The sequence below is a fragment of the Vanessa cardui genome, chromosome 20, assembly GCF_905220365.1.
Source record: "Vanessa cardui chromosome 20, ilVanCard2.1, whole genome shotgun sequence".
Classification (NCBI taxonomy): Eukaryota; Metazoa; Arthropoda; class Insecta; order Lepidoptera; family Nymphalidae; genus Vanessa; species Vanessa cardui.
In genome coordinates this window covers 10478335-10505826 of record NC_061142.1, presented here as the reverse complement: position 1 = coordinate 10505826, position 27492 = coordinate 10478335, and the positions used below count along the sequence as shown (strand labels likewise).

General features: G+C 33.2%; 1 protein-coding gene across 1 annotated transcript in view; it reads left to right on the top strand.

The window, feature by feature from the left end:
- Positions 1 to 12202: 12202 nt before the first annotated feature.
- LOC124538562 overlaps positions 12203 to 27492 on the top strand; it is a 35335-nt gene continuing 20045 nt past the window's right edge. Inside the window, exon 1 of the mRNA XM_047115652.1 lies at positions 12203 to 13096. Coding sequence (XP_046971608.1) covers positions 12203 to 13096 — 894 coding nt within the window. The remainder of the gene's footprint in view (positions 13097 to 27492) is intronic.

Sequence of the window (27492 nt, the reverse complement as noted above, 5' to 3'; positions counted from 1 at the left end):
TAGATTAAAAATACAGCTACATTATTAAGTTTTAAAAATAGAACAACAAAACAATCTGCATGTTATTTTCGACACATTATTTGCAGAATATTTCTAATAAATAAAATTTTAACAAAAAGAAAAACCGACTTCAATCAAAACACTATTTTAAAACAAATGAATATGCACGAAAAAGTAATAAAAATAATTGCGTATTCAACATATTTTTTAGAGTCTTCCTAAGTTAAATGAAATGAAAAATATTAGACTACTTAAAAGTCGATTAACGATTATATCATGTAGTTATAGTTATTGGTATATTTGGAGCCGGTGTCAGCCACGGTGCCCTTGCCCCAACAATCAAAAGAAAGAAGCGATACGAGCCCCTTGATTGATCCAGTATATTATTGTGTAAAAGGTAATTTGTAAAAAACATATTTGTTAACGTATTCTCGTATTGTTTTTTGATAGATATACTGTAGGGTTTTATTGGCTGACACCGACTCCAAATATAACAATAATTATAACTACATGATATAATCGTTAATCGACTTTTAAGTAGTCTAATATTTTTCATTTCATTTAACTTAGGAAGACTCTAAAAAATATGTTGAATACGCAATTATTTTTATTACTTTTTCGTGCATATTCATTTGTTTTAAAATAGTGTTTTGATTGAAGTCGGTTTTTCTTTTTGTTAAAATTTTATTTATTTTTTGATTTTAAGTGAAGCTGATGTTGACTAACTAATTTTTTTTAATATGGATAGATTAAGCGTTCCGTTTATATGAGTCAGAAACTACTTCGAGGACAATTTCAAAGGAAACTTGCGAATAAAGCAAAAATAGACTTTCGAAAATGCGGATTTAATACGTCACGCGGCGTGAACTACAAGGATCCCTCGAAAGAGCTGTAATCGAACTCAGCAAAAAAACTTTGAAAAAGACCAACTATATTTCGTACATCATATGACATCACATCACATACACAAAATTTGATTAAAGATAGTAAGAAATTCTGCCCCATATCGCACCCTAACTGCGAGCCGTATAGGAGTTCCATCACTACATAGTATAAAACAAAGTCGCTTTCTCTGTCCCTATATCTTTAAATCTACGCAACGGATTTTGATGCGGTTTTTTTTAAAAGATAGTGTGATTCAAGGGGAAGGTTTGTGTATATAATACATGAACAATATAGCAAAGAAACACTGATAATTTTAGAAGTTTGCGATGTGATGTCGTATATAAACAAATTCTGTAGTATATTTAGTATCAGTATTGCACCCGTGCGAAGCCGGGGTGGGTAGCTAGTTGATTATAATATTCGACTATGATAATTACATAAACATAACCACATTACGGAAGGTGACTCAAATATCCAAATAACCTATAAATAAAAGATTCGACCGAGTATCGCTAACGTGCTCCTCAGAATTGTTCCGTTCCCTTCCGTTCCGTCACTTTGTCATGGATCCTGTGCTCAGAACCTCACCAAACTTTAACCAAATTACCCTTGAAGTATATATTTTATAATAAAAAAAGAATTATCAAAATTGGTTAACGTGATTTTCAGTTATTCACCTATTTGTCGCGCATATACATAACGCAAATTTAAGACTTATGTCGTTTTCACATGGATACCATCATCGGAAAAAAAAATAAAAAAAATGGGACCCCACGGGAAGCACTACCTTTCAAACAAAAAAAAAATTATCAAAATCGGTCCACCCAGTGAAAAGTTATGAGGTAACAAACATAAAAAAAAAAAAAAAAAAAAAAAAAAAAAAAAAAAAAAAAAAAAAAATACAGACGAATTGATAACCTCCTCCTTTTGGAAGTCGGTTGAAAATTTGGTATAAAAGTTACGTAATTATGTAACTTTATTTATCAAGACACGGAGTAAATACACAAGCAAACTATATTACGATGGCAATGTCTGAGAGCTTCCGGATATCCGGTCGGCCATCTTGGAGCCGGATGTAGCGAGATCCCCGATCCCAGGGGAGAGGCTAATTGTTGTTAATGACTTGTATATTGGTGTTGCAAATGTTACATTTCTGAGAATTTATTGGAGTAATATAAGCGAGGATACATGGTGGGATGTTAAAGTACATGATTTATCTAGAGGAGTCTTATATTCTACTTAATTATCCTCTTCCCTTGTTATTTCCTTTTTTTGGGTTAATCTTCAGAAAGGCTCTCGAATCAGATACACTATGAGATCATTTTGATAGAAAGCGCCTGGAGCCATTTTCCTGTTCGCTTGAAGTTGTAGCACAGTGTTTTCAAAGCTATACTACTGCCCTCCTGAAATCCTGATTTTTAATGATTTCGGAAATATCTGAGACCGCGTTTTCAATCACTTGCACGAGAAAATCGTGAAGAAATTGCCAGATTTTCTGACTAGTATAATGTGCTATGGGATTGTTGGAAGATCTCTTCTTTTAATAATGAATGATACAAAAGGCAAGAACTATTGCAGGCCGTTCTAATTTAAGTCATGTAGACCTATCATTAACTTTACTATTCCAAACAGCTACGTCTAGTCGTGGCGTGTTACAACATGATATGTGATCAGCAATTAACAATCCCATGGTTTACAATTCACTCGTAACAAAGACAACAATTACTGAATATATTACCATTATTTATCTGTCCGATTTTAATATAAAAAGTCAAACAAAGTCAACTTGTACATGAAATTTTATTTCGATATGGTCCCTGTTTTTAATTAAGCCATGGGATAATTCATAGTTTTACTTGATATTTTTTATTCCAGGAATACTCTTGTATGTAAAAATGAATGCTATTTTTGTTCGGATTTTGAGCACTCATATATCGTTCATCCGATCGAGTTTAAAACTTTGTACAGTTGTTGTTGGATATATTGTACGGTTTTTGGCATAATACCATCATCATACAATAGGCGACGTGCATTGGATCTGATATTTTACAAAAGATATAAAGGGGTTTCGCATTACATGCTAGATTTTAGTAAAATATATTTTACATAATTATGGAGATGGAGTATAAATTCTGACAATTCCTTTATCCATTCAGACTAACATTATAACTACGAATATCTATTGTCTATCTGTTGCACAGTTAATCCACTAAACCGAATATGATGAAATTTGTTCCGAAGCAAACTTGAAACTTAAGTCTTAAGTGTATATGTTTCCAGTTTTACACACAGTTGCTTTGATTGATTTGAATATTTCTTGATATATTTAAAACGTTACACAAATAAATATTATTAATATAAAGCAATACAATAATTATCAAATAAACAATTCAACGCACCTGTCTAAATACCGCGAACCAAACAAATTGCAATTAACCGATAATCATATCCCTGCATAAGTGGTCAAACGCTCGATAATTCATTGAGGCATATTATGACGTTATTGTTTCACGAAATTATGTCGCATAAATTTTACTACGATTTCATTGTATTGTGATAATTATTATATCAAGGTGGGCATAGGCTAGATGGTATTTCTAAATTGCATATCTTATATTAGTATAACTGAGATAAAAATGTAGATTCAAGCAATCAGATGAATAGCACTACGGCTTTCCATCATCATCCTGCCCTTATCCCAATTTTAGTTGGGGTCGGCGCAGCATGTCTTCTCCTTCCATACTTCTCTGCCAATTCAAAATAAAAAATAAAGTTAAAAGTGATACTTCTTCGTAGTATGAGTTTGTTAGTTTAGTACGTGAGATATTACTTTAGATTGTCTTCCATACATTTACTATCAGTCTTTGAAGAATAAACATACGTATATATTTAGCTTCGCAACTAACCTGAGGTCAATTTATGACGTCATTTCCGGGTTACCGTAAAATGTTACTCTCAATGCGTCTGAAGAAGTATAACCTGAAATATTTATATAAGAACGTTTTCAGAGGCAATATAATAATAGTTACAGCCTGTAAATTTCACAGTGCTGGGCTAAGGCCTCCTCTTCCTTTGAAAAGAAGCTAAAAATCGTACAAGTATGTTTTATTCAGTGCGAAAATATAATTTGTATCAATTGTTTTAAGTTATATATAAAATACACAATTATATAACTCAATAAAATTAAAATACCTGTTTCTATCAGAATATTTATAAATACCAAGTTATTCTGCACTTGATACTGTGTGAAATGTTTTTTTTATTCGATACATCTGCCTAGATCTAGCAGATCCATAGTAGAAAATTTAAAATAATTGACTTGAAAAATACATAGTAAAAGGGCTTTAGTATGAGAGCGATTATACCCGCATGAAATATCCTCCGATTGCTAAACAGAAGCCGTCAAAAACAAACCAAAGTGATCTGCAGTATGACTATTCGAATTTCGATGTTATTACTATTATGTATCAGAGATTGGAAAATGAGACAAAGCCCTTATTTTATTTACCAAACTTGTTTACATACTTTTCACAGCTCGACTCGAGTTTTCATAAGTTAATTTTTTTTTAATGAAGTCACGTGACTACGAAGCATGCCACTATAGTTTGTGACGTCACATTGTTAAACTACGAACAAAAAAAAAGACTATTATAAATCATACATTATGCGATTAAAGGTAAAACACATATTATGCGTTTAATTTCTGTTGCTGAACGATCAGCACTAAATAAAAAATAAGATAATATTATCTATTTTTATATTTTCCGGTAGGCATATGACTGCACTCCATCTGATGGTATGTGGAAGTGGAGTCCAAACGCGAAGACGACCAGTACAGTCAGTAAGAATGTGTTGCACTAGTCGCCGTCGCCATGCCGACCCGCAAGAGGTCCGCATCTTCACGCTTCGTTTGAAGCCAGCCAGGGTATAAAAGGAGAGAATCACGTATTTTTAAAGAAATAAACAAATTAATATTGAACAACATCACATACATTACTCTGATTTCTAATGTAAGTAGCTAACGCACATGTATTTTGGAAAATCAGATTAACGACGGCACCACAAACAGACCCAAGAAAATTTATGAAAATTAATTAACAACATCGACTCGGTCGGGAATCGAACCTGATGAAATCAACCTGATGAAAATGAAATCGACTTCGGATTGGCGTACCCATGAAAACCGGTATACATACTACTCGACCTCGGAGGTCGTCAATTAATATGATTTAAATGGATTTATTACTACGTATAACTTAAATACACGATTCACTATAAATAAACCAGGATGTACTACCGTCAGATTTCAGATTCAGAATTACAATTGTAACGTCAGTGTTCTCTGGAATATTGGTTTTTAAATTATTCCTGTTTTGAATTAATGCAAGTCCAATCTGTTTTTAATACAAAAAATAGTTTTCAATATGAAATAGGGACGCAATTCCAAGACTTATATTGATTTGTAATTCAAATGGTATACAATATATTTGATATTTTACAATGTGCCTATATAGTGGTTGGCTTTACAATAGTTATTTAACAAATATAAATATCAAAGGGCCAATCGTTATTGCAACCAGTGGAAATGATTTTTAAGGAAATTATGTCAATAGTAAAATCGATAAAATTTATCTCGTATATTAATAAACCCGCTTACGAATACAATAGAAATATATTAATCTATTTTCGTTTCGCGTCGCTGATGTAAAACTAAATATACATCTCCAATGCGCTTCTAATTCAGGAAGAACTAAGTTATGATGACAGGCCTATGCCTGTTGTACTGTCTAGCAAGCAACACATTACTCGAAGTATTGCTGTTTGCGTAAAAATTTGATGGTACCTAGTTAGATTCGTTTATTACGAAGTCCTGCCACAAATAATAAAAACAACAACAACACGTAAAAATGCCACTGCTGGGCTAAGACCTCCTTTCTCCTTTTGAGAAGGAGGCTTTGAACATATTCCACCACGCTCTTCTAATGTAGGTCGTGGAATGCACATGTAGCCGAATTTCTATGACATTAGACACATGCTGGTTTCCTCATAATGTTTTCCTTTACCGTCGAGCACGAGATGAATTATAAACACAAATTAAGCACATGAATATTAAGTACCTACAACAAAGTCACTACTGAAATTTAATTAGCTAACTTCTAACTATTTTATCATAAAGTTTCACACGATATCCTCTCGACCTAGTTATTAAACTGCAATCCATCGAAGAGGTATACTCAGAACATCAAAGAATCGTATTGTTGCTAAGGTGTCACAAAGAACGCCTATATCTAGGGCGTCTTGCTATGACCTGGTTATATTTTCTGTCTCTATTTGAATATTGCTTGGATTATTTAAAATTAAATATTACTGAGAAATACTTTATTATTCATAGGTACATTTTTTTTATATAATTGCTCGATTTTATCGATATTTATATTCATATTTCAATACATTTTCAATATAGTAACAATTTCGAATTTCATCTTGATTCTGTATTTCGTGTTTTTGTTTCGTTGTTCTTTAAATCCTGAATCTAAAATAACAAATTAATATTAATAATTTATTTAGTGGGTTTCGCTTTGTATAGACCAGACAAGACCACACCATCTACCCAGACGCTACAAATTACGTGGACGTTAATACTCACTCATCATTTATTATACCATAGAGTCTCAATACTATTCTTTTCGGACACAGGGCATAACATCTAAGTTTCCGGGGTGGCGCATTAGTGATGTAAGGAGGTTATATAAAAAAACTGTACTTGATCATTACTCGATCTGTCAATTATTCTAAATATGTAAATCATAGACAAGATCAGTAGTGCGTTAACTAATCTTTCGTGTTCAAATCGCAGAAAATATCATGAAAAAACCTGCATTCAAAATCAAAATAAACTTTTTTAGAGTAGGCTTTTACACGTAGTTTTGAATCGTCATTTAACAACCACATTAAGTGAAGCTACTACCAATTCTGAATGTAGATTCTACGGAGAAGAACCGGCAACTATCCAAAGAAGTCCATAAACTATTGTGACGTTTCCAGGCAAATACTAAAGTAACAAAATATTATCAATAACTCATATTGATTTAATAAAGACAAGCGTTCCACGTTCTAGCAATAATTTCAAATAAACCTATCACATTATCTATGGATGCATATCTATCAGCTCATTTGTTAGCAATTAGTCACTAATTTGCCAGTATTAGCTTAAAAGTAATTAATATGCAACTTGTGTTCCGATCGAACGAAATATAATATAATGATAATTTCTGATGGAATGCGTTTGGTAAATATTTACTAGGGATTTAATATTGGGAAATTTTTGTTTCATGTTGTTCACTTACAAATCTTTTTTTGTTTACCATTCGTACTATAGTATTTTACATTTTTTACTTTGCACAACAACCAAGAACCAGTGCGACTTAGGAACCTTCAAGAAAAGAGCGCACTTCTTCCTTAAAGGAGGGCAACACACAAACAAGCCCCATGGTGTTATAGATGTCCATGGTCGGGGGTGGTCACTTTTCATCAGGTTTCCACTTATGACATATATATTATTATTTATTTGATATTCATAATTAATTACAGTCAGTAACAGCAATATATTATTGCTAAATTATTACACAAATAGATTTAAACAATGTGTACACAGACAATTTCATTAAAAACTATACTCATAAATAAAAATAAGTCATTTAAATCTGTACAATATAAGTAACGATGTAAGTTGTGAAATATATGGATATTATTAGTCATGATGCATTGATATTAAGTCTAACTTTAATTTGTTATGTAATTAATCGTCATAAAAGCAGATAAATTCTCAGCAATAAATAAAATGTTCCATTCACTGCTCATAATGTTATATTCATAGCGCAATTGCTTTCATAGTAAGACCTAATTTGAATTGAACTTTCTTTAAAAAAGAAACAAATTAATATTTTATAAGCTATTGCATATTAACAGAAATTCATTTTAATTTGAAAAATCTATTTTTAAAAAGTCACTAAAATATTCCAATTATAAAGCGAGATCATCTCTGTCTAGATTTTTATCCAATCTAATGGAAAAAAAAATAGATTTTTTAATAGTAATTCGACATGGCAATTTTTTTTTTTTATGATATATATGGCAAAGGAGCCGGAGGCTCACCTGAAGGAAAGTGACTACCACCGCCCATGGACATCTGCAACACCAGATAGCTTGCAGGTGCGTTGCCGGCGTTTAAGGAAGGAGTAAGCTCTTTTCTACATATATTCTTTATTATTATCTATACATTTAAATTTTCGTACATATTCTTTATTTCGATTAAACCATAAAATTATCTTTATCAACCAAGTTGAAGCAACATATTTCATTAAATAATATTACCATGCACACAAAATTTTGATTGAAAAAGATTTTAAAATAAAACCAATAATACCTTCTAAATATTTAACGATAAAAGGATGAACCTTACACGAAGAGTAACCTAAAAGTGAGTCCACCTATGCTACTATTACGTTATTTTCCAGCAGGGCCGTATGTGGTGCTATCACACCAGAATATCTTAAAAATCTGAGGAAGAAGCGTCAGCCATTGATGCTGGTATCGCACCATCCATGGTCATCATCACCACACCACATTACGTTTTACCACAATAAGTTGGCGCCCACGTGGCCAGTCTGAACATTTCGTAGTTTCACCAATAAAATCGATGCCATCCGAAAATGTTTCGATAAAACATCTAAATTTTGTCTTCATTTTTTAAATAATGAGCTTATAATTTATCTTAGAGCTCAAACTACACTTTTCATTCAATATGGTGTCATCGGGGTTAGCAATATTTAATTGTAGACCTTTCGACCTTTCCCTCTTCTGAACATAGCATTTAAATCTTTGTTCGAAAATTTTTAAGTTAAATAAATCAAAATCACAAATGTCACAGAAATCATAAAAACTGAAGGTAAAAAACTATTAGACTTATAGATACAGTAACTGTATTTAAGTCTTATATCAAACGTAGACGTATATATAATATATTGTAAAGTAAATGGAATACACTAATAAGTTTTGTTACTAAAATAAATATAATTTTCATATTATCATAATAATATAAAATATATACCAAATACGCAAGTTTACATGCAAGTATATAGAATAGGCATTGCGTAGACACAATTGAATAAAAACAGGCTGGCGAAGAGGAGGAAAGTGAGCAAGACGCCCCTAAGACGCGCTAATAGATGTATTACATAAAAACAAACCTTGTGACTTCTCATTCATAATATTAAGCAAAGTCGATTAAAGTCAGACATATGTAATTTTGTTGGTGGTAGTAATTAGTGATAGCCCTTGATATCGACATCATCATATTCTAATAATAATCAATACTCAGTATTGATGTCTTCCTGTTTGGATGGTGAGTGAACCGGTGTAATTACAGACGAACTAAAGTATAGCATTGTCTTTCCCAGTGTTTTCCATTGACAATGTTAGTTATAGTTGATATTTCCCACATTGTTGAATGGACATTCATTAGAATTTACCAACTTACCAATACTTCTCTGTATTTTAATTTTTTAAATAAAATTCCATATTTTAAACTGCCAGTGTCAGTCTGTCTATCGCTCTTTCACTATCAATCCAATGAACTAAATTTTATGAATTTTGTTGTGAAGCAAACTTGAACTACAACAAAGGACATATTGCGGTTTGCCTAACATATAACCAGCCCCTAAAACGCGAGCGAAGTCGCGATGACAACTAGTGAATAAATATATTTTAACTTGACAAGATAGAGTGTGTATTTTTAACATAAAACAGCGTAAGTATAAAACTTTGTTTCATGTTCAAATTAAATATTTATTACACAGTAAGAATTACGAAGGAGTGACGTAATGCCGTGTTTATCTGACGTAAGCGTGACAAACACGGGACGCAGACATAATGTTTGTAGACGTGACACGAATATTACTTGAAAATAAACATGATTTCGAAACAAATATATTTTCGACGCTGTCTATACGCGCTATTAAATATTAACGTAGTATCTATATTATACGAAAAAATAATAAGCCTACAATTTTTTTTGGATGAATTTTCCTTCTTCGCAATCAATAAGTAAATAGAAGGCTTCCATATTGAATAAAGATTTCTGGCTTTTTCAACCTTGACATTATCATAGAAAAATAACCGAAAAATTGTCCGAAAATATTTGGGGTTATTCTGTTTTTTTAATATTCTTGAAAGCCAAATGCAACAAATGGACCTCCTGGAACCGGCTTTACAAATAAATTTATTCCATTACCTATGTAAACCAATCTATACACCAATGTTCCGCCAACCTTGGAATCTAAGTTGCTATATCCTTTGTGCATATATAGACTAACTAGTGAGCCAGTATAATATAGTTAGTAAACCATTCAAGCGGAAATCATCAATCCAGAATATTGATGTTTGGCCAACCAGACGAGGCCTGGTCAAAAACTTGGTTCTAAACAAACATATTCCAACATAATGGTTTTAATGAAATTGTGTATGCTCAGCTTCATATTAATCGATTAAAAATGAGTTTCAATATGAAAAATGTACGGGAACGAAATTCATAAAAAACTTATAATGATATTTGTTTGTTAAAAGTACATCAGTCTAAAGTGATTTTATTTCAGTGAACCAGAAACAGGAAACGCAGTTCCCTCAACTATTATTTCCAAAACTCAATTAAATTTTTGGCAAACGATATATGTTATAATAACATTACTTTTGTCTTATATCAAGTATCGTTCTTTAGATATAATCGCCTATTCGCTTGGAACCGGAATTTTCGTCTTGAGTATTATTATATTTTTCTAATATAAACCAAAAGCTTACACTTGAATCAAGTAGTCCTAGATTTCCGAAGATCAAAGACGAGATGGAAACTCAAGCAGATGTGAGGCCAAAACAAATAATTTTCTGATACGGATTGAAAATAGATTCCGTCGCTCCGAGAGCTCCTCTTTCTAATCCCGTTGAAAATGCTTTTATGTATACGTGTTGTGTAAGGCGTCCATTAAGCATTTGACAAAGGTTGCTGAATTAGCAATGAGTTGACATCGAACTCTTTGTTTGTTTATTTTTTCAGAATCAAAACTTCCCTGTGCGTTCAAATTCCAAAATCAGATTAGTTATCTATACCATGTAATAATGTTGAAAAATTTGTTTGTACGCCTTAATCTCAGGGACTACTGGTTCGATTTGAAAAATAATTTCAGTGTTTGGTAGCTAATTTATCGATGAAAAATATATAACTACGAGCAACACTCCAATCTCAGGAACTATTGGTCCCATTTGAAAAAATATTTCAGTGTTTGATAACACATTTAGCGATAAAGATTATGTTATCAAAATGGAACTAAAATATTTTATTACAAAAGTCGGGACGACCAGCTAGCGAGCGCTTTATCTATAAAATTTTATAAACAAATACACTTTTATGAATCCAATTAAAAATGTTAGATTACCAATTAATCAGATTTATAAGATTACTTATCAATTTAACAGCATTACACATTATATATAGCTTAAAGTTAGTCCTAACCAGCCTCTATATTAATACTAAATGGAGCGTAACAGATAGTCACTATATATGGGCGTATCACACGCTCGCACTCCGTCAATGACAAACCAATGTCCGAGATATGGCTCATTGAACAAATGACGTGCCCGCTTTGTAAGTTTCAGCATTCTGTACTGTTACGCCATTAATATTGTTTAGTGATTTAAACCGTATAACTACAATGAATTTACAAATAAGCCGATCCCCTAAATCCTTACATAACAACAGCCTGTAAATTTCCCATTACTGGGCTAAGGCCTCTTCTTCCTTTGAAGAGAAGATTTGGAACATATTCTACCACGCTGTGTCAATGTGAGTTGGTGGAATTTCTATAAAATTAGACACATGCAGGTTTTCTTACGATGTTTTCCTTTACCGCCGAGCACGAGATGAATTATAAACAACCTGTAAAGAGTGTAAAATTAAAATAATAAAATGAATAAAATCTTTAAGTTTTCAAGAAACGGAAGTGTTTTTAGAAAATAGGAACTAGTATTCATATCCTACTCACACCAACATACACATACAACACACACACACACATACAGACACACACTAACACGCACACACACGCACACACAAATGCGCACGTGCACGCATGCATACACATACATTTTAATCCTACATTTGCTTCTTTTTTGGTAATTACTTCTCTTATAGGATTTTAAATTAACATGGTTATTTTTATTATTAAAGTTATTAATTTTATACTACTTGCAGATAGATGGTGTGGCAATGGGTAGTCCAGTCGCTCCTCTAGTCGCAAACATCTGGATGGCACATTTCGAGGAGATAGCCATGTCAACGGCGAAGGCTGTAAAAACAATTAAACTGTGGAAGAGGTATGTAGATGATGTATTTGCTTTCATAAAGGGAGACAACGATAGTGTAATGAATTGCTTAAATCATTTAAATAGCATCCACAGCAAAATTAAATTCACCTGTGAAATGGAGAAGAATAGATCAATTGCATTCCTTGATGTTAAAATTGGAGTACGTACGGATGGGTCGTTGAGCCATACTGTCTACAGGAAAGCAACGCATACCGACCGATATCTCCATGCTACTTCACACCACCATCCTCGACACTTAAACGCTGTAGTAACATCATTGACCAATCGCGCATACGACCTTTGTGATAAAGACCATATACAATCTGAGCTAGCACACGTTAAAGAGGTCCTACAGCGGAATGGATATAAAGCGAGAAACACAGCTGCACGGAATAATAAGCTACTGCAACAGTGCAGGGTTGAAAGACAACCAGCGTTTATGCCATATGTTAAAGGAGTGACAGATAAGATAGCTAGAACCCTGAGTAGATATGCGGTGAAGACTATCTTCACTCCTTTCAAGAAGATAGGGCAAATGTTGCGTTCGCCTAAAGATAGCTTTCCCCTGGAAAAACCCGGAGTTTATAAAATCGACTGTAGTTGTGGTAAATCCTATGTAGGACAGACGAAGCGTACGGTATCTTGTCGCATTAACGAGCACATCAAGGCGGTAAAAAACAACGATACCAAGAAATCAGCCATCGCGGAACATCTCCTGGAAGCCGGGTCGAACCATTGGATCGAGTTTCATAATACTCAGATACTCTCGACAGAACGCCACTACATACCCCGACTGGTACGAGAAGCCATTGAAATAACTAAATTTAGTAATTTCAATAGAGAGGATGGGTTTCAACTGTCGAGAGTATGGAATCCAATAATAAAATTATGCAAACCCCCGCAAAATAAAAATAAAATAAAAAATTCGCGAATTGATACGGTGAGTTTCGTCTGCAAAACACGGGATCGAGTGTCGAGTGTACATAAAATAAATTCAACTAGTGACAATGGTAGGGGTGACAATACTAGTGGTGACCGGTGTTTACGTAGCAAACGTACAAGAAAGGAGGTAGTTCGATACGGACACCTCTAACATTATCAGCATCTACCCGCACACTTTAGTCTCGTGAACAAGACATTCGTAGACAATGTCGAAATATCGAGCTCCACCGAACAAAAATAAAAAACATGGTAAATATCCCGAAATTAATAACTTTAATACTTCTCTTATTATTCATATGCTTAAAAGGAGACTCCATCAACTTTATATTTAAGTACAAACTTGTTAAAGAAAATAAAGTTTTTTTTTATTTAAACGTAAATTAAGGACATGCATATTTAGACAACTGGCGCTTGCCTGGGTCAGAACCCGCAATCATCGGTTAATATGCACGCGTTCTAACCACTGGGCCATCTCGGCTCTTACTTTTTTATCTCATGAGCCCAAATAAATATTTTATGAATGTTTGGAAATCCAAAACACGCTGTATTACATGTTTAGACATAAAATCGCATCACTAACAACTGTTCTATAATTTTAATTATGAAAATTGCATGCGATCTCTGCAAAGAGTTTAATTAATTTTATGAAATGATAATTCATTATTGCGTGTAAAAACTTACCTTAATAATATTTATGACTTTCATATGACTGAGCTCGTAATAAACCAAATTGTGAAACTAATATTCCGGAGCAATGTATTGCTCCGAATTATTATTATAAATTCGAAACTCTGCTGTAGCTTCTTTTATAACTAGCGACCCGCCCGGTCTTCGCACGTGTGCAACGCTGATACTAAATATACTTCAGAATGTCTTCAGAAAGTCCACCATCGTAGACCTTATTGAAGATCTTTGTGACGTATACACTACTGTACTACATTATTTTTAATCTAGATCTATAGTTCAGCCAGCGTTTGCAATGAAAGCGCAAAAAAAGTGTTTATTTACAACATTACTTACTACGAAAAATAATTAGTGTCTATTATATTGTACATGTATTATACAAATAAACGTTCCCCTAGAATCAATCTATCTATTGAAAAATCGCATCAAAATACAACATTGAGTCCCGAGAAGGACATAGGTTACTTTATTTGATTTATCCCTTAAGGGGGTAGAATGTGAGGTGACTGTGTGCAACTTATTATAGTGTAAATGTAATGTAATGTAACTTATTATATGTAAATTATGCAATTTATTATAGTGTAAAGACAACTAATTGTTAATAATTTTAATAATAATATTCTTACAAATACAACTGACGAGTACTTTCTACTTTTCGTGATCGCAACGTATTCGACAGTTAATCGTTGGTCCACACATGGGAAGCGTCGACGCCGTAGCCTGCGGCCGGTGCCAATATTCAGCCCTTGAACGTCATATAGCTCACGTTTCGTGTACTTTGTCTGTATGTAGTACTTTGTCTCGACTCGCAATTTATATTAGCTTTCAATAATCGATATTTTACTCAATATATAACTAGCGACCCAGGCTTCGTATGTGTGCAATGCTAAAAATACTATAAAATTTTTCTTCTTTCTTTACCGCCCGTTGTACAACACTTGTAATGTACTTCTTTTTTTTTTTTTTTTTTTTTATTTTATTAATTTTATGTTACTTTCTTTTTTTTTTTTTTGGTTTTTGTTTGTGGTGTGCAATAAAGAATAATTCATTCATTCATTCATTTATATTGTAAATCGATACAAAAACTGTCCTCTCGAATCACTCTATTAAAAAACCCGAATCAAAATCCGTTGCGTAATTTTAAAGATATAAGATATAATACAGGCAGCGTTGAGCGACTCTGTTTTATAGTATGTAATAATGATGATATAGCAAGAGCGTTAAACTTACTATAAAATTTAGAGTGAAAATATGGAATCAATCTGTACAGTTTATAAAAACTCTGATCTTGAGATAGTGAGAATTTGTATGGAAATTGGATTTTATTTAAAAGTAAAAGACAGTTTTTATACCGTATATGAAAATTCATCAACTACGAAGTATGGATATTTGTATAAAAGTTCGTCAAAATTTTTTGATGTTAGAAAATATGCAAATGTTTTTTTGGGTATCAGGAGTAAAGGGGTGAATTTTAAGAGGATCTGAATATTCTTTCCATTGTGGTATTCCATTGGATAAATGACTGTTAATTTGAAATTAATTTAATTAGCTCTACATTTTTACTTAACACTCACTTCTCACGTGTGGACGAAAACGCGTGCAGTGACGTGATGTATACATATATATATTTTTAAGGGGTTTTGAAAGTTCGCATCGTAAATGACGAAACGGTGTCAGAGCATGCCTCATTGATCATACATTTTATTTACACGACACTTTTTTAGATTTTTTTTTCTTGATTTATTACTGAAACCAGTATGACTGTTCCAATATTTAAAAATGTTATATCATTCGATTATTTCTATTTTTTTAATGAGTTAATAAGGGAATTGTAAACATGCTTTGTTTTATATCCATATTTCTTGGTGGCACTTCTTTTTATTTTCGATATGTACATATATACTCTATAGTCTGAACTCTATAATCTTTGACTCTTTTCTCTTTGAATTTAACCGATCTTCAGTTTGTACATGATGTACATTATCAAGACTTCTAGGTTTTGCTAGTATGCACATAATAAAGTTATATGAGACTTTTGTGGAGCTCCCGGAGAAGTCCTTTGTCCAGCCTTGTACGTTTTCCAGCTGATTAATTTTTATACCTGAGTATTCAAACAATGAAATTTTATTTTGCATTCGTTACTAATATTAGGAAATAAAATAATTTTAGTTAATTATAATTTATCATTACCAAGTATTTATTTCAAGATGAAAGAAAGACGTATGTAGCTTAATTATTTTGGAATTGGAAAATAAATTTTGTTATTTCAAAGAAGATGTTTCGTGGCATTAAAAGGCATACATTTACAAGAAGTCGATTGTCACAAAAAATAAACTAAATAGGATGCCGATGTTATTAAACCTTCATATATAAACACTTCCAATATTTTCATAAGGAAAAATTCTTTGTTTCATGTTATTTTATAAATATATTTTCCATTATATCGTAAATTTTCTTTAAATCAGGGCCCTTACATCGTAAAAGAGCAAATTTTTTTTTTTCAAAATTCCCGTGAAAGGTACAGCCTGGTACGATGTTCCCGGGAGATCGAGGCTAATTTATTTATCACCGGGACCAGCCCGACGGCCATATTGGTGTCGTTTATTCACGTGAAGAGAACGTTCCGGGTAGCCCTTGATATGTAAGGGGTAAGTTATGATCGTAATAATTTCTTTACTTTATATATATTCTGATTCAAGTAAATGATAATTTATGGCATTTATAATCCGTCACTAATACTTCAAGAGTGCACAAAATACCATGCAAGAGGAGTAGACATAGTCGGAAGGCAGATCCTGGTAATAGCTGGAATTAATAAATTCCATGCAGAAGAAGATGCCACTAATAGGACATGCTAGTGCTTTGATATAGGCTGTCAGTTTCAAAACTATATCCGAGCATTATAATGTCTATATAACTTTTTAATTTTGCAATAAACCAACTAGTACTATTTTATTTTACCGTATTATAATGAATACGAGTATCTTTTAACAATATTATCTAACTATGCCCAGATACTACCTGATTCAGATGAAATGTCAGTCTTCCAAGCAGTTAGTAACTTGCAACGAAAATAAAAATCAAAAACTTAATTTTTGTAATATCTGAAGACCCCTTTTTTTCGCTGGAAAACGCTTTACGCGCTTCCCCCACGTGATGGAAAGTGAGGAGGGGGTGTGGTACCCCCGGTTTCCTTTTACCCACTAAAAAAACCAGCGGTACCCTCTCCGTAATATCCGAAGACCCATCGCCTCCCAATCAACAAAAAATAGATAATTGTTTTTCATATTTTTATTGAAACTTCCAGCATTTCAATAGAAATATGTTCTCTCATCTAAAACGTCTTCAGTTTCAATATTTCGAATAAACAAGTGATATTTTTTCGTAATCCGATGAGACGGGAAATCCAACTCGACCGGAAGGAGTTGAGGCGCAAGTCCAACGGCATTCCGACGGGATTTAAATCATTGCCAACTTCCAGTGAATACAATTCAAGCGTCTCCAAGCCGCTACTAAAAAATCTCGTTGAAAAGATGAGACATATACTTGGTGGTAGAGCTTTGTGCAAGCCCGTATGGGTAGGTACCACCCACTCATCAGTTATTCTTCCGCCAAATACCAGTAGTCAGTATTGTTGTGATCCGGTCTGATGGGTGAGTGAGCCAGTGTGTGACCACAGAATCCATGACAATCTAAATGATTAAATAAAAATCCGTTGCGACACAAAAATAAAATATTGAAGATTAAAAAATGTAACCATAGGTACTGGCAACAAATCTGTGTAGATATAAATATAACAATTTAAAAAAAGAACTAAATAAAAAAATAATACAGACATAAAAAACAGCTCATTACTCCTTTTCAAAACAATGTACATAAGAACTTCTTCACCCAATTAGAATATTTATTAAACACTCTACAAGAACAGTTACAAAACATTCGCGCTTTCTACTTAAGTAGATTCCATTCGAAACAAGTGAAGCAGGTCAAGAGAGAATCAACTTATTTAATTTGGCACGGAACCTAAGAACTTTCGTTTCGGAATATTAAAAATTTCCACTGTTCATTATCGCGGACTTTCCAGAAGGTTCTACGCCCGCCCTTGATTAATTAGAAGTGATGGCCGGTTGTGAACGAAAGTTTATCGTAATTTTAAATATTAAGTCTCAGGGCGTCAGTTGTTATTGTAGGAAATTTTCTAATGTTTTTTAAATTTCAAAGAACTAGTTCTAAATTTAATTTTAAGAATCGATTTTTTTTTCAATTATCTCTCAAAATATCGTGGAGTATATCGTTTGAATGACGTTCTGACGTCGTCATCTTTTAATTTCGGATTTCAAGTCAAAATTTACCTTAAAATAGTTTAACAATTGATAGTGCTTCGAATCTTTAATGTGTTTATAAATGAAAAATATTAGCGTGCACTGTTTATACATGATCATACCGTGAAATACTAATAATAATATCAGTTGCTTCTGTTCATTGATTTTAATAGATTTTTTTTAAATAGATAAACAAAATCAGTCCAAAATGTAAGGTATACAACTACAACTAAATATTTTATCTTAAGCCAGCTAAGCTGAAGCTCTTGGATTTAATTTGAACGCGTTGTTCCAATTGGTTGATATTAATGTGGGCGCTTTTTCTACCAACACATGCAGGTTTCCTCGCGATGTTTTACTAAACCACTTAGCTCAAGGAAGAGCGGTTCCGTTCTTCATCAGATTAGATAAACACTGACCATCGTGACTCGTTTCAATCATAGCAGGCAATTAAATAAGGTAGGTATGTATATGAGAAAAAAATGTATTGACATGAAAATTCAGCATAGTCGCAAAACATCTAGTGGTCCCGCACTAGGCAAGCCTGTCTTGAGGGTACCAGCTACCGGTAACAATTTCATGTTATTAACAGAAGCTCGGACTATATTCTACGATCCCATATGAATATAAGAAATAGAAAAATATGTAATACATAAATACAAACAACAACATATAAAACAATAAGTGAAATAAAAATAAATGTAAGAATAAGTCGTATAATTGATATTAATATGCATTCATGATTAAGAAAAGTAACTCTCACTCGAAATTCAATTGAACCATTCATACTCACACATAATTTACACACACATACAATCATTTATGGACGAGTACACACATAACTACTCTACCACACACACTCACAACTAGTTTGTGTCGCCTTATTTGCTTTAATAATTTTATTCTTTTTTTTTTGGTGCTTTAATATTTTATCTATTAAAATTATATCTTGCTGTTTCTGTTAACCAATATTAAGTTTGCATAATTCAATTTGAAACAATAATTGTTGACGCTATATGTTGTATGAAATGTTATTTTGTGAAATAAATAAATACTGTTCTTAACGCACGTGTAGGCCGATACGTTTTATGTATAAAATAAAAAAATGTTGTACACCATTGGATCTCGATTTGTTTATGAATTAAAATTCAAGTGTTTTTTTGCAAATACATTCTTCGTGGAATATAAATGGTACAAAGCTTTCAATTGAAATAATTATTTCTCAAGTAAAATGTTAAATGTAAAATTTAAATATTGCAGAAGTATTAAAATTAAGGCTTGAGGTTACGGTCTCATAATTTATTTGCAGGCAATTTCATATTTACTCGTTTATTCTGATATTAATTATACTGAAAACCGCTTAGAATGACTAATTCTTATTTGTCAAGAGAATCGCGGAAGTCTGATTACTTGAAATTATCCTATTATTTTCATAATAATACTCTATGTACTTTGTTATTATATAACAAAGTCTACACTAATATTATAAATTTGTTACTCTTTTACGGACAAACCACACAGAACTAAATTTGACGAATTTTTATATGTGATAAAATTTGAAATCCAAGAATCATTTCTTGGAAATGAGCTATATCAATGCATAGCATACAAATACATTAATACCAAATACAGGTATTGCATTAGTATCTTTTTTGTTTGATCTGCCTGATAAACTTTTTACTATAGTCATAGTACAGAATAATATGATCTTATCTTCATGTCATGTGGTAGGACTCCGAATTTTTGTTGTTTTGTATATAATAAGTATACACTACACATCGCATTTGCGCCAATGAGCTATACTTAGTACTGCCTTTTAAAAGTAAACATCAAAGCATTGCGACGGAATATGTCATGCTCGATCGGTAAAGCAGATTATCGCTCATACTGAGCACACGAAAATCGATCTTAAGGTGACGAACCTTTTCCTACCCCGACTATACCAAAGGTGGTGATATAAGGAATTTCAAATATTTTGCTCTTTGCTTACTTCTATGGGCATCAGAAAGTCCAAGTCTAACTACAAATTGTATAACAACAGAAACCTGTTAATTAGCACTGTTGGGTTAAAGGCCTACTCTCCGTTTGAGGAGAAGGTTTTGGAACATATTCCACCACGCTGTTCCAATGCGGGTTCGTGGAATACACATGTGGCAGAATTTCTATGAAATTTGTCACATGCAGGTTTCCTCACGATGTTTTCCTACGCCGCTGAGCACGAGATGAATTATAAAGATAAATTAAGCACATGAATCAGCGGTGCCTGCCTGGCTTTGAGCCCGAAATTATCGGTTAAGATGCACGCGTTTTAACCACTGGGCCATCTCGACTAAAAATCAAAATTTATAAAATTTCGTTTAATCGAAATTTTATAAAAAAATAAAGATATTAATTTGCGTATACGAGTTAATTTTTTTGAGCTGTTACTTTTTTTTCATGTCCTTAATACGGTGTATGGATTGAATGGGTTAAGATTTAAGATTTATTAATTAAGTTTATTGTGTTTATTAACATGTATCACGGTCGGTTGTGTACGCATAGAACATTTAATCCTTGGAATAACCTCATGGGGTATAATTAATTAAATGTAAAATAATGTAGACCGGAGAACAAAATTTAATGAACTCGTTAAAATTTCATTAAGCACCTAACAAACAATTGAGTACAACTACGTAGTAACACTGATTTTTTAATTGACGATATAATTAGGAACATAAATAAATAATAAATAAATGTTGGACGATATCACATACGTTACTCTGACTCCAATGTAAGTAGCTATAACAATTGTGTTATGGAAAATCAGAAGTAACGACGGCACCACAAACATTCAGACCCAATAAAACACTGAAAACTAATGAACTTATAGGCATATCAACTATTTTTAATGTACTTTTACTTATTTATTTAAAATGCTTTATTGCACAATACATGGAAAAAAGGGGAAATACAAAACACAAAATAAGTACATGGTGCGCATGCGCGTCTTATCGCTCACAGACAACCTTTGGTGATAGGAGTTTAGCATTAAAACAGGTAAGTGAAGAAAAAGATACAGAAGAAAGAGGAAAAGTACAATATAATAATATTTATACTAAGATATAGCAATAAACTACACATAAATACATCATAATAATACATACATTGAAATATAATATATATCAAAATATATACATATATCAAAATGTATATATGATATTATGTTGTGTTTAATTATAATAAGAAAAACGTCTAAATTAGCAAATATTTTCTACTTATGCGTTCCATCAAATATATTTTTGTACATTTTATCTGTTTATTTAAAATAGAAACAATCGACAGTCATCGATGTATAATATAAGAATGGCATAATATGATTAGTATATCATAAGACATGTGTCATTTTGTACACGGAAAACGTTTTTATAACGTTTAAAATATCGTTAGCCGAAAAGTTGAATTGTCTCTCGGTGACAAACGCTGTTATTTAATGGTTTGTGAAATTGAACACCTTAAGAAGTTCCACCGTATTTATACTTTGGGGTAATTTTATTCCCATGCGTCAAAGTCGGATTATATTTCCTTAAAAGTTTTATCCCTATTGACATGCGGAACAAACTTGTATGCGTATAATATTCTTATACGATTTTTCCAATTTAGCGTTAAAGGTTCTTAAGCAAATGATAAATCAAAATCAAAATAAATTTTATTCGAGTGGGCTTTTACAAGCACTTTTGAATAGTCATTTAACAACTGAGCGAAGCTACCACCGGTTCGGAAAGTAGATTCTACCGAGAAGAATCGGCAAGAAACTCAGTAGTTCCTCTTTTTTAGCATTTAAAAAATACAATCATATTAGTTTAATACAATTATATATGTATATAATGTATCCTGCCTGGAAGTCAACAGGTATTAATTTCAAGCTTTTTTTATCATCTACAAAATCTTGTATCGAATACTATGCTTTTTTAACAATGTATGTTTTATAAACGATTTGAATATACTAAACGGTAAAGTTAAAAATCATTCATTTTACCTTTATATACTTTATATAGTTTTCTACGTTTTCTTTGGGTGCGTAATTCTAATTAAATAGACTTCCTTAGAGAGTGATTAGCACTGTCCATGACATCTGCAACACCATTTTCTTCCCAAGGTACCCAAGTCGTATCGGTATGGACCGCCGTTGAAAGCTGGTTCCACAGAGTGGTCGTGCGAGACAGAAAATGTTCGATCACTTTGCTTACGGTGAAGTGAAATTATATACATTATTATATTATGTCTATTATAATTTATTAATATAAGACACACTACCGCCAAAACTAGACTAGTATACTGTCATCATACCATTCAAGGCATTTACGACGTTATAAATAAAAGTGACATTATGCATACCATAAATTAATGAAAGTAAATATTAGTTTTATCATAAAAGTTGTATCTTTGAACTAAAAAGCGGATTTGTTGTAATAATAATAATTCATTTCTTGATCGGCGATGAAGGATAACATCGTGAGAAAACCTGCATGTATCTAATTTCAATGAAGTTCAACCACACGTGCATTCACCAACCCACATTAAAGTGGCGTGGTTGAATTAGCTCTAAAATCATCTCTTCAAAGGGATAGGAGATCTCATGGTTGGCCCCTTCTCATATCCGAGAAACAATTTTAAGAGCCGGTGCCGCTGCGGAAAAAGCTGAAGCCAAAAAAATAACTATATATTCGTGTATTATATCTAATTACTTTTTTGTTCCATTTGCTGTCGAAACGCCCCTTGGTGGTGCAAAAAGCTTCATCAAAAGTATAACACCTCGCCTCATTGCCTCCACTGGTGACAGTGGGGTGGTTCGTTTTTTGCCCAGAGGATCGGAATTGCGATTCAACGGGGAAATGCTGCTAGCATTCTTGCCACCATTCCACGCGGTCAAGATTTATACAGTAACTAGTTTTAGTTCATATTTGTATATACATATATATTTAAGCATTTAATGTTGTTAATTCTTATGTTAATAAATGATGAAATTCTCATGATTTTTTAAATATACTTATATAATTTGAATTGAAATAATAATATTTAGTACAGCTTTAATTTTTAAATAGTATAATTATTGATTCGGTTATCGACACTATATAGTGTCTGTGTAGTGTGTGGGACATCTGTGTAGTGGGACTCCCGTCACTTCCTCTCGTGGCGTGGTGCGGCGACTGGTACTACCTGGCACGAGAAAAACAAAAGGCGGTTGATTTTGAACGGGCAGGGCAGAAGAAAGCTAGATTCGTGGATCGGCGGTAAAAGGATACAATTATATACAATAAGCGGGTAAATAATATATGTATCGATTGGTAAATTAATATAGTGACATAAATTAATGTTATGTTTTATTACACAATGTTTTGTTTGTTACTTCTGGAATTACAGAATCCATGTTTTTAAAGCGTCGCCAGGGCAATGGTTTACGGGCCACCTAGCGATGTAATATTCCTTGGGCTATTTTCGTAACCATTCCTAACACAAGTGATAAGCTTATAAGGAGGTGTTAATAGAAATATTAGTAATTTCCTAATTAACTAAGGGTACAGCTGGGATTCTTTAAAAAAAAACCCTATGAGTGTGGTTACGCAAGAAACAATTTAATCGTATGCATTTTGGAAAAATTAAATTATTAGTATCTAAATCATAATAGTATCTTCTTTGTATCTGTTAAATGATTTTGCACAAATAAACGTATATATTTCTTAAAATATTAAAATGGTCAGAGTCAATTAATCTTTACGATTAACATACATTTGATATAAAGTCGATTGCTTCATAACATATGTCATATTTTCCTCAAATTATTGATACTAATTTGCCTTCACTTCCAAATACAAGAACTAATATAAAAACAAGTGATATATACCAAAGATAGTTTCCTGGACTTAAACCTGCTATCTTCGATCAAAATTAACGACTTTCAACCCCTGAGCCATCATGGCTCTGTATGCTCAGCTATAATCCCAGCGAGAGAACTCGTTTTTTATCTCCGTAACGTAAGATTTTTTACCAACAATGAATGCGTTCACTCTAGACAAAGCACACTTGATAGCTCTATTTCTGTAGTTTTTACACAGACGCCTAATTGGAGTGGTTCCGGAGCGCGACTCGCAGTGAAGCGTATTAGGTCTTAAAATTTATTATTTTTAACAATGTTTTAAGCTAGAGATTACCTCTGTAATGCTAAAGAAGTGTAATAAGATTTCACATTTGTTACAATATTGGTTAAGGCTGACTACAGAAAAGTAAAATTTTTATTATTACATCTCAATAATGTAACTTTATTTTACGCCGATATAATTTTACCCCCTCGGAATGTTTAAAATCAACTATGACTTGCCTCCTCCCTCCCAAAAAAGCCACAAGTTTTGCAAAAATAAATACATATTATAAATATAAGAGGCTAATACTGAGCGCAGAAATGATGACGGTAATAATGTAGGTTCACAAAAAATATTTTTTATATATTACGAGATGGCTCAGTGGTTAGAGGGAGCCGTGATGGCGCAGTGGTTGGAGGGAGTCAAGGTGACCCAGTGGATAGCGTACATCTTAACTGATGATTGCGCCTTCAAACCATCGTGAAACCATCAAAAGAAAAACATCGTAAGGAAACCTGCATGTGCCTAATATCGTTGAAATTTTGCCACATGTGTATTCCACCAACCCGCATTGGAACAGTCTGGTGGGATAAGCTCCTATCCTTCTCCTCAACGGGAGAGGAGGGCTTAGCCCAGAAGTGGGAAATTTACAGACTGTTGTTGTTGTTGTTGAAGTAAAAAAAAGAATTAGTAAGATAATATGAAGATTCTTCATATTATTGTTATGTTATTGTTACCTGAACTTTGTGGACTCAACGAATGCTTTAATAAACATTATTATTCTCATTTTAACAACGTGTTTTATTTCAGAAATCGTTGTTTTTATTTATTTCCCAATACAATATTGGAATTATATACAATTCCTAAAAATTGTACACATTTCTTTTCACGCAGACGACTACTAGTTTTGTATATATTTTAATTTTGGGACCCTTTAAATTATAATAAAATATAAAATTTAACGATCCAGTAATATATACTGTTAGCAAGCTCATTATTTACGTCAATGAATGTATGACACACGTATTAATTTATAATTGTAATACAATAACCTTGGTTATATTTGTGCCATAAAGGCAAGAACACATCCATACATACATCTGGATAATATTCTGTTCATTATTATTTAAACATTTCTTGATATTTACATTGGGATAAGGGCAGGAGCTGAGCCAAAATATCATAGTCGTTAGAACGCGTGTATCTTAACCGATGGTTGCAGGTTCAAACCCAGGCAAGCACCACTGAATTTTTTAGGCTTTATTTGTGTTTATAATGCGTCTCGAGCTCGGCGGTGAAGAAAAACATCGTGAGGAAACCTGCATGTGTCTATTTTCATATAAATTTGAACGAAATGTGTATTCTATCAAACCGCATTGGAACAGCATGGTGGAATATGTTCCAAACCTTCACCTCAAGGGGAGAACGGAGGGGTCCTCAGCCCAGCAGTGGGAAATTTACAGGCTGTTACTTTACTTTTTTTTACTTACGTATATACATTACTAAATGCTAGTTGCCTTGCAGAGTTCATTTGAGTTAAAGCTGAGCTATGCATAAATTTTCTTAGAGATTGCTTACGTTATAAAATTAAATAAAATCGAATGGCACCTTTCGTTTTGATTTTTGTTTCGGCTGTCATAGAAGTAGACATTGATAGAAATCTAAATGATTTATTTCATAAGTATGATAAACATAGATTCACGTAAGATGAAATGGCTCACCCGATGGTAAGTGATCGCTACCATAATCAATGCGCCAATAAACATACAAACTAAGTGAACACAATAATACTAAATATTATTATATTTAGTATTGTATTGTTGTGACGACACAACCACAATAACAACACACACACACACACACACACACACACACACACATACACACACACACACACACACACGCACACAGGCACGCGCACACACACACACACACACATACACACACACACACACGCACACGCGCACACACACACACACATACACATACACACACACACGTCAAAACCAGTACGCTATTCAGTTAACTTGAAAAATATCGATTGTATTTAATAAATGAAAGTACAGGTTTTTGTGATATATGTTGCAAAAATATCTTAGTAATCGGTACCTAAACAGAGGTCCGCACTCAGCCGTATCATCTGTATATAGATTGAGATCTCGTTATATACAAATTTAACTTTGAACCAAATATTGATAAATGCTGATCAATTATAGAGCTTGTAATATTATGTAGATATTATGTGAATAATATTATATATTTAGTAGATATGAAGCTATCGACCATTTATCATAAATCTCCTTAATGAAACTAAAATACGTCTAATCATTTTTGTAATGTCACCCTGTATACAAATACCATTAAAATTGGATCGAAATCTTTTTTTTTTTTTTTTTTTTTTTTTTTTTTTATGGCATAGGTGGCAAACGAGCAGGAGGCTCACCTGATGGAAAGTGACTACCACCGCCCATGGACATCTGCAACACCCGGGGGCTTGCAGGTGCGTTGCCGGCCTTTGAGAAAGGAGTAGGCTCTTTTCTTGAAGGTTCCCATGTCGTATCGGTTCGGAAAAACCGCCGGCGAAAGCTGGTTCCATAAAGTGGTTGTGCGAGGCAGAAAATGTCTAAGAAATCGCGCTGTTGTGGATTTTCGGACATCAAGATGGTGCGGGTGAAACTTAGAATTTTGACGAGATGTCCGAAGGTGAAATTCAGCAGCCGGGATTAATCCGAACAATTCCTCGGAACATTCCCCGTGAAAAATTCGGTAGAAGATGCAGAGTGATCCGACATCTCTACGCAAAGCCAAAGGATCAAGGAGATCGGAAAGGGCTTGATCGTCGATAACTCGAGCCGCTCTACGTTGGATGCGGTCAAATGGAAGGAGCTGGTACTGGGGAGCACCCGCCCAGAGGTGAGAGCAGTACTCCATGTGAGGCCGAATTTGCGCCTTGTAAAGTTTTAGGCGATGGGCCGACGTGAAATACTGTCTCGCCTTGCTGAGCACGCCCAGCTTTTTTGAAGCCAATTTGGCTTTGCCTTCCAATTGACCGCGGAACTGAACGAGGCTCGAAATATCAACGCCAAGTATTCCGATACTACCTGTAGCGGCTATCGGAATGTTCTCAA